Raw genomic sequence first — 9,797 nt, 5'->3', positions numbered from 1 at the left:
CGAGGAGCAGCCATGGCCGCGAGGAGCAGCCATGGACGCATCCTCGCCGCGCCATTCTTCGCGTTTAAACCTTTTTTTTTAAGTTTTTTGGAGTGAAGAAGAACCGCCCAACTTGATGGCAAATTGTTGAATAAAATTTCTCTACTTGGGATCCTTGAAGACAACAAAATTTATCTGTGTGTTTGGGATCATTGATGTCAAAATTTATTCAACGATTTTCTCTACTTGCGGGCATTGAAGACAGTAAAAAGGAGACCAATTTTTTTTAAATCCAAAAATAAAAACTTTAATTCTAGATAAAAAAAAATTCATGCGCAAACCTAGCTCTGATACCACTGTTGGATAATTTAACGATCTAGACATGAATACTTAAACTAGAAAAATAGATTAACGTTACCGTTCACCGACAAAACAATGGAAGCCTTCTCCTCTCTCCTCCCGTAGCCAATAATGAGAATTTGATCTCTTTTCTGTGTACGTTTGAGAGAAGGGACTCCTACCCTTAAATAGATATTTGTGATTAACGCTACCCATCATGGTTTAATCACAACCATGAGATTACACTCTGATCGATCATATCCTTTAGATATTCAAGATAACTACCCAACTTGATAAATATGAAACTGTTTAACCAAACCATGTGATAAGCATCCTGATCCTAACTTGAATCGATGACAACTTTAAATCAAATCTAAAATCGAGTAGGTTGGGCCACATGGGTTCGTTGGATAATCTAACTCAACAATGACTCCCAGCAGTTCTATTTGTGCGGATAGACCCGCGAGTGAACTTTAGGGATGGGTTTCTCGGAAACAAGGTGGACGAAGGGGTTTCTTGAAATTTACTCTAAAAAATGGGAAGAACATTTAAATTCAGATGTTTGTATCTTTGTCCAGGGATGCAGAAACTTACCCATCAAAACAATCAGAAGGTTCAGTGTACTGAAACAGGATATTATGGTTTGAGGGAACAGTCACCTGCTCTTTGTCCTGCTCAGTTAGCTTGTTATGTGCAGCCTCTATAGAATCCAAATTTGAAAAGAAAGGAAAAAGATGCGTGTATTGTCTAATTCAGCATCTCACCAAACCTTGGATGGCACACCAAAGTTAAGAGTATTAATTACAGCAACTTGGGAGGCTGTAACTTTTTCTTAACCAATTTTCTGATACTGTGATTTAAGGTTCTGTAATGCATCACCTGCCATTTTTCTCATTCCATCCTTTTGATAGGTCTCTACAAACCTGAAATCACGAGAAAGAGAATTAATAGTAGCGTTGGAAAAAACTACGAATAATTCTACATTTGCAAAATAATACAAACTTTATTTGACATCAGATCAGGGTAACCGACAAGAGCAAGAACTTATGCACATACGCAGCGAATCCGTCTTCCCATCAAATCTTTGATTCACCACAATGTGCGGTATGAAAATTAGTTTAGCCGGGGACTTCCATGTATACATATATATATTACGAACATGTTAAAATTAATAATTAGCATGAGATTAGCATTCTACACGTGTTACGTGAATTCAAACTCCTGTAGCATTTTTATATTTCTATTTATGTATATTATAAATTGGAAGACAACTCATTTTTTAACTAGATATATATCCAAAAAGGTTCTTTAAAATCATAGTTCTTAACTGTTCTAAAAAGGTTCTTTAAAATCATAGTTCTTAACTGGGCATGGGTTGAAACGAATTTCATCCATATCCCGATGATTTTCAAGAAGTAGATCTGAAGTGTAGGATACACGTCAAGTAAGCGTATGATGGGAATTTTAAACTAAACATGCATGTGTTATATAATTGAGTACACGTCCGAAAAAACTTATGCATATATTCAAGAAATGTCCAAGAAGTTTAGGTACGACTACGTGCATGGGTACGTGTCGGGCATTGGTATGGCTTCATATAGAAGTACTTAGGTAAAGTAGGTCAAATGCTGCCTTATGTCTCACATGTGATGGTTCTAAGTAACGTAGTTTTGACAAAGTTGATCAGTCAGAGTAACATCTAAAATTCGTGATGATAAGTGGCAAATGTCCATACTATGGAAAATCATTAATACGCAGCTATGCCAAAACATATATAGCTGAATCTTTAATAAATCTCTCTTTCACTCGTCCTACATTCTCACAAAGACTACTGATTAGTTTGGAGCTAGTTATCCAAATGCTAACTCATATGAGGCCTCTGCACCCAACAGGCGTTTACACTGTTAAATCCTTTCATAACATGACTCACTTTCATCTGGAACTCCATTGTCCCTAACAAGGTGAAGATTTTCTCCTGAATTCTCTCCAAAAGGAGACTCCAAACCAAAAAAAAAAAAAAAACATTTCATTCTGCGAAGTTGAGGTCGACAAATTAAACAGACTCACACCTGCTCATCTACTCTTGTTCCTTCACTAAAGCTACCTGGGCCTATCTCCCTTCTGCCAAGTTTCCCGTTTGCTCGTTGGTCAAACAACTTCGAATATCCCTGTTGGAATCAAATGGTAACTTCATCTCTGAGAGAAGGCAAAAAAAAAAAAAAAAGTTCGTGGAAAATAGTGTGTATCCTGCAGCTTGTCGGTGCGTAGGACGAAGTCGGAACAGTCGTCTTATATTTAATTAACTCAGTTGAGATATCCAGCACTATAAAATTAAGATTGCTTCTAACGTGGCGTGTTTCGCTCTGTTCTGGTCAAGGAGCTGAGGTGGCAAGAACGGCTAGGGGATAAGTAATTAAGATCGTGAAGGAACAAAGGCCTGCAGGATGGCTCTACTTCAGGATGTGGCACAGGACCGAGTGGGTGGTAACCTCTGTCGCCCTCCTCCTCACCAATCAACTAGCTCTTAGTCGGTTGTTTTGTTTCGTGAAACCGAGACAATGTTAGCTTGTAATATTTCATATATAATTGGGGGTTCCGACTTGTAAACACTCTTCTGGCTTCCGTAGGGCAGTTGATCTGTCCGTAAACTTGTTCAGAGTTTGATGACTTTTTTCGACTTCTCCAACTGTCTTTTAACTCTTTTTCATATCTAGTTTTAACAGTTAATGAATGAACGGGGCATCTAGCTCGCCTTGTTTTCTTTCTCACAAAACAAAAAAGTACAAAAGAATTCAATCAGGGGGTCTACCCCCCACAATTAGAACTACAGGGGGCTAGCTAGCTATCTGCAATTGGTGAAACTATAGGGGTTTACCCATAATTAACCCTTATTTATATCTTGGACAAGATGGTTCCAAAACCTATAATGGTGACCGTTGTGATGAGGATGCAGGCAACCATTATGGCACCAAGCACGTACTTAATGGGTTGACACTTGACAGGGTCTCATGCCCCCCTGGCCTACCACAGATTGTTTGGTAGTGGAAAACAACTATATATGAGAGAGAGGCTGAGAGCTGGAAAGGGTTTCACATTTGGAGGCCAATGGAACAGTTACCATGCTAATGATGCACATCATGCACAGTTACCAGGAGCAGCAGTTAAGTATGAAAAAATCTTCTAGAAAAATATAACAACAAGGTGTTTTGAATGAGCCCCAGAAAGATGAAAGTGTGACAGCGGTCTATCAAGGTACGAAAATGTATGCTTCAAACTAAAGTTTTATTCAGACTTCATAAACACTGTAGTATGCAGAAGAGAACCGGTCAGGCAAAATAATAGCAACTGAACAGGAAAGATGGATACCTATTACCTAACTAGTGTTATGCTCATGCACAGTAATTCCTAGCTGGCTCATTTAGATTGCAGCAAAGTGGCACATCAGCCAATGCAGATTCTCTCTCTCTCCTGTTTTTGTCGTTTCAGTACGTAGCCCATATGTAAAACAGCAGGCCTATTTATAATTTTTGGCCCCAAAAAAAGAGAAAATTTGAAAATATATTGAAAAAAAATTAGCTTGTGCACAACATCACATCTCCTCTCACCAAATTAGCTAATTTAACAAGATTCATGGCCATTAAAGTCGTATAAAAAAAATTAGGCATGAAGAACTTATGGAGATTGATGTTAAGCAATGGAGTTTTAACAATTTTACCTTAGAAGATTGTTGGTTAAACGATGATTTCTTATCAAATCACAGATTTAGTTAAGGTACTAAAATATTTTCTTTGGCATGAAATCTTACCAATTTAACTAATTTTTAATATCTTATAAACGCATGGTATTTGATGTTAGTGTTGGATATTTAATGTTAATCGTATGTGATTTGTTACTAGGGAAATAAATTAAGTGCTATGATGTTCAAATAAAAAATTAATTAACTTCCTACTCAGGTAATTTAGACTATGTTCTATGTTGTGTTTGTAGTCTTAACGATTTATTGCCAGCATAGTTTTATTGAAGGTTCTCAACAAGCTCTTTTTTTTTTGAAGAGTGCATATTCTATATTTAACTAATGCAAACATAACTACATAATACCTAAGATAACAGAGGGGAAATATAAAGGTAAACTTCCCTATTGCATTGCTGGAATATTAGTGTTTATTAAGGTATTTTACAAGAACAAATTTTCACTGTAGCCCTATTTTAAGTTTTTATTAGCAAAATCGACTGTATCATGTTTTATTTATCGAAATCGACCCGGTTTCTCGCCATGTCAGCGCCGTGACGAAAAAGCGGGTCGATTATTTTTTAATCGGCTTCGTAAACAGTCGGGGTTGCCAACCCCGACTGTTTAGTTTATCCCCCGCTAAGAGGTTAACTAAATGATCGGGGTTGGGAACCCCGACCAATTCGTAATAGACCTATTTCGAATTGGTCGGGGTTCCCAACCCCGACTATTTAGCAGAGCCCAGCTACCGCTGGGCTCAACCACGGACGAAATGGTCGGGGTTGGCAACCCCGACCAATTCGAAGCCCATTTCCGCCAAGGCCAAAAGTAGTCGGGGTTGGGAAACCCGACTACTTTCTGGGCCATATAAAAGCCACCGAACCCACTGAACCCTTATCCCATTTCGTTTCTCCGCCTCCGTCTTCTCTCTTCCGTCCCCGTTCTCATGAAACCAAGCCTCAGATCTGAGGTTTCTTCGGCCGAAATTCAAATCAAATGCTATCTAAACTGATTTAGGTAATTTCTTCTACTCCTCTCCTCTTTTAACATGTAGAAATCTAGGATTTTTTCTTAAAAATAAATTTCTAGGGTTTTCATTCATAAATGAATTTCGTGGGTTTTATCGCTGAAATTCGTTTGTATGATGATTGTTATTAATGTAATTAACTTTTAGGGCATAGAATGTTCAATTGTTGAATTTTAGAGTTTAGGATTTACAATTTGGGAATTATGGTTTTTGGTTAAAATTATATGAGATTATTTGCATATTAATTTAATTTTTTATATTTAAATGATATAATTTTCTTTTGAATAGGTTGAGCAATATGATTTTTATTGCTTGTTCTTATAGTGGACAAATTAATTATGGGATGAATAATATGCCAATGTACGTCGGAGGGGTAACGACGCCATAAATGATCTCGGAATCATATAGTTACTACGACTTGGTTATGAAATTACACCGAGTTACGGAAATTGACCCACGAGAATACCGACTGAAAATTATATGCAATTGGCCCATAGCTATTGATAGAACATCCGCAGTGGAGATCTCGAACGATTATCATATGAGTATTATGTTTAAATTGGGCAAGTCGCAACAAACGGTAGAATTGTTTATTGAAAAGTTACCACATAATCCGTGCCAAATATTCAAACCTCCAGGAGAATTCTCACGCATGTTAGATATGAGAGTTAATTCCGATGGGTTTCTTTCTTCTTCGAATGAAATGGAGCGGGCTCAATTCGGTGAAACGTCAAATGTCATGAATAACGAAGTCTCTTATGGAAATATGGGGAGGTTAAGTGGGGCAACAATTGAAGAGGATGAAATAAGCAATGACGCGGGAGGTGAAGAACAATATAGTGCACCAGTTGATAGCATGCAATTTGTTACCCAAGATGTCGAAGATAAGGTGAAGAACAATATAGTGCACCAGTTGATAGCATGCAATTTGTTACCCAAGATGTCGAAGATAATCCAGAATGGCCTGATGAGGCTTACATTAATAATGACTATGTTGAGTACGAAGAACCACCCCCCGACGAGTTTGAAGATGATGAGTGGATTCGTTCTTCTACAGTAAAAGATATGTGCATCGGTGAAAGTTTAATTCGTAGAGGAGATGATGACGCCCCCTTTAAAGTTGGTGATTTATTCGAGACTAAGGACCAGTTGGTTAATGCTATTCGTGAATACTCTTTCGAAAAGAATTTCAAGTTCAAGCAAGTTAAAAGCAATCACACAAGTTATGATGCAATATGTTTTATGAACACACAAAGAACAGGTCTGACCGAGGGAAATGAAGCTGATTACTCATGTCCTTGGAAGTTATATGCATTTGCAGGAAAGAAACACAATTTTCAATTTAGGATCAGTGAATATTGCGGTGTTCACACATGTGTCAATCCAATATTAGAGCAAGATCACAGTGGTGCATCTGCCTCTTACATAGCGCGGTTGATTATGCCAAAATTAAGGAAGAAGCTTGATCTAACGCCCGATAATATAATTGAGAAAGTGCTTGATACCAAGTTCATTAAAATCTCGTATATTAAAGCATGGAATGCAAGAAGAATTGCGATGACAAAAATATTTGGTGATTGGGACAAGTCTTACGCGACACTAGCTCAATATCTTGATGCGATCAAAAGAAGTAATCCTGGATCTGAATACAAACTCATAACCAAAGAGATCGATCCGGGAGTTCATCAATTCACCTCTGTTTTTTGGGTATTTGGGCCTTCGATTGAGGGGTTTAAATTTTGTCGGCCTATTCTTAGCATTGATGGTACACACTTATACGGTAAATACAAGGGTGTACTGCTTGTTGCTACAGGAGTTGATGTAGATGGTGGCTTATTTCCTTTGGCCTTCGCCGTTGTGGAGGTCGAGAACAGTAAAAATTGAGAGTGATTTTTTTCTTGCATTCAATTATATATTTTTAATGTGTTGCCTCCTAGAAAAATTACTTTCATATCTGATAGGATGAAAGGTATTCCAAAAGCATTGTGGAGGAGATTTGGCTCTCATCATCATCATCGCTATTGCTTACGACACATTAGAGCTAACTTCAAAAAGAGCTTTAGTCAGATTCATTTACAAAACCTTCTGTGGCAAGCGGGTTGTACGCCAGAAACATATGTGTATGATCGGATACGGGATCAAATCAAGGCAACATCTCAAGCTGCACATGATTGGATTGAGAGAAGTCTGGGCAGCGATTACGTCGACCGGTGGGCACTCAGTAAAGATGGAGGGAATCGGTTCTGCATGATGACAACCAATTGTTCTGAAAGCTTCAACGGGATACTTAAGGGGGCTCGGGCAATGCCCATACAGGCGTTAGTTGTGAGGAAATTTTATAGGCTCAATTACTATTTTGTCAAGCGGCGAGAGGATGGAGCAATGTGGGCCTCGTTCTTGACACCAAAAAATGAGGCGATTTTAGGAGCTCGAGTTAAGCAGGCAAGAGGCACGAATATTGTTAGATTTGCTGTAGATGAATGGGAGGTTACAGACAAACATGGTCACAATTACACCGTTAATTTGGGAGGTGCACATTGCACATGCACCTGTAACATACCAGAATTGCAAAAATTACCTTGTCCACATGTCATAGCGGTTACGTCCAAGCAATCGGGGGGTGCAAATATTTCGTATTACACATACGCTTCTGAGTGGTATCAATCAAGTAACTATAAAGAGGCATATAAGCAGTGTTTCCACCCTGTACATGATAGTCGTTATTGGCCACACTATAACGGGCCACATGTGGTGCTGTAGGGTGAAAATTTGATTCTTCCGAAGAAAGGAGTTTCGTTTGTATTTATAAGAAAGCTTATTACAAACTAACAAATCAAATGTTTACAACAGAAGCAGAGGGAAGGCCCTCTTTGTTTTGTGTGGGGACTTTAGGCGGCTATAGGATGCTTCGCTCGATGCTCGGGTCGAGTCTGCTTCCCTTGGACCGTTTGAATGAGGTTGCTGGAGAGCTTCAGTTCGCAGTAGAAGCTCGGGGTAATGGAGTTCGGGTCTGCTTAGTTCTTCGGCGATCGGAGCTCGGAACTAGGCAGCGGTGCTGTAATGCAAGGATTTGCTAACAGCTTGGTCTCAACTCTTTTTCCTCCAAGTTTTGCGACCTCTCTTCCATCGTGCTGGAAGGGGCTTTTAAATGAAAGAAGGACAGCTCGACTTCTCCTTGAATTGTGGGATGTGACCACATCCTCTTCAGAGACGTCTCGCCGTTCCTCGATACCGTGAATGGTCATTTCAGGGATTGTGCTCTATGTCCTGTCACCTACGATGGGAAGGCCCATCTTGTGTGTGAGGCAACGAACGACTGCTATCCGAGTGGATTTGACCAGTATTAATGAACCGCATTTATGAGTTCGCAGATCGATGAAGTGTCTGTCCGATCACTTGTACTGTGCGTGACCGCCCGGCGTGCTTTGAGCACGGTGCTTTCTCCTTTCCGGTCAGGAGAGGCGGTGAAGTAGGTGTACAGTACTCGAGTGGGTCTAGCCAGCTTGCCGAGTGCCGGCGGATCCAGCTCTTGGCTCAGACATCCGAGGTGAGTCGCATTTATGAATGCTCAGGTTGACTCGACACCTGTCCAGGCTTTCGTGCTGCGCGTACTGCGAGCGGCCGTTTGACGGTCCTGGGGTACTGTGCTCTCTCTCCCTTCGGGTCGAGAGAGATGGGAAGGTCCATCTCAGCACGTGGGGTAGTGGATACCCAGCTGTACTGACGGTCTTGGGGTTTGCTGGCGGATTCGACTCTGGACTCGGGCAGGCGAGTTGAGTGAAAGGCGAACTTCCGCCATCCTGATCGATCTTGACTCGTGCTGGCGAGCCTACCGTAAGGCGAACCTAGAATCGAACGTATCTGGCGTCTATGCGATTTAGGCCTGTGCCAGAGAACCGAGCGTGCGAGCTCTTCTCGCAGGCGAATTTCCTGTAATCCTATAGAGGTATTTTTTACCGTCTACAAGACCCCCTTCAAAGTTTTCAGACCTAAACCGGCTCGCGTGTGGTCTGGAATACTTTGAATGAAGAAATTTTCGGCGAAGTAAGCGCACTTGATTTCTTTTAGGATTTTTAGCAAATCCTCAGCTATCAACGGGTTTGATGTGCCTTTACCGATCACCGTTTGAATCGGGCTAGCCATACTATTCCCCTCAGTATGATGAGTTGTCGAACAGTCTCTCTTAGGCTTAATGCTAAGATTTCTGCTCTAACCCTTAGCCGTCTGAGGCGTGGGTTTTAACCGTTTAAGCGAGGTCATTCCATTGGCTTTGTTTATGATTTTACCTTTAGTGGCGAGCGAGTTGCCCAGGCGAAATTAGTCTTTGGGAGCCCAATTTCGCGCAGCTCGCGGGGCCATGCCAAGTATTTGCAGGCGAAACCCGCCCTTTTTGAGGTGGGCCCAGATCTGACGGGAGATGAGTCACGTGTCAGCTGATAGGGCCTTGTGTTTCCCAGCTAAGGCGGCGCGGTCCCATTGAGTCGCGGCGATCGTGGTTTGACAACGCGATTTCGTGTGTTTCGCCCCATGACGCATCGTGGCCGTGGTTTTCGGGTTCAACCGTCGGATGTAGTCGCCAATCTCGGTCCTTTCGATATACTGCGGGTGATCTGAGCCGTCGAATTTGATCGTGGCCGCGTCTTCTGTCCGTTAGGGTTTCTTATAATATATCCGTATTCGTCTCTCTCCAGCAGAATCCTTACTGCTTCAAGAGAAATCCGC

General features: G+C 40.9%; 1 protein-coding gene across 1 annotated transcript; it reads left to right on the top strand.

Moving 5' to 3' along the window:
- Nucleotides 5,997–6,959, top strand: LOC109821001. Its single transcript, XM_020387196.1, has one exon. It carries the CDS (start codon nucleotides 5,997–5,999, stop codon nucleotides 6,957–6,959), a length of 963 nt encoding a protein of 320 aa, XP_020242785.1.

Source organism: Asparagus officinalis, chromosome 8 (genome assembly GCF_001876935.1).
Source record: "Asparagus officinalis chromosome 8, Aspof.V1, whole genome shotgun sequence".
NCBI lineage: Eukaryota > Viridiplantae > Streptophyta > Magnoliopsida > Asparagales > Asparagaceae > Asparagus > Asparagus officinalis.
The sequence above is the reverse complement of the archived record's forward strand: the minus strand, read 5'-3'. Positions and strand labels throughout refer to the sequence as shown.

What these genes read in the sequence shown, in the direction of transcription:
- LOC109821001 (XM_020387196.1), top strand. Translation starts at nt 5,997, where the DNA reads ATGCAATTTGTTACCCAAGATGTCGAAGATAATCCAGAATGGCCTGAT.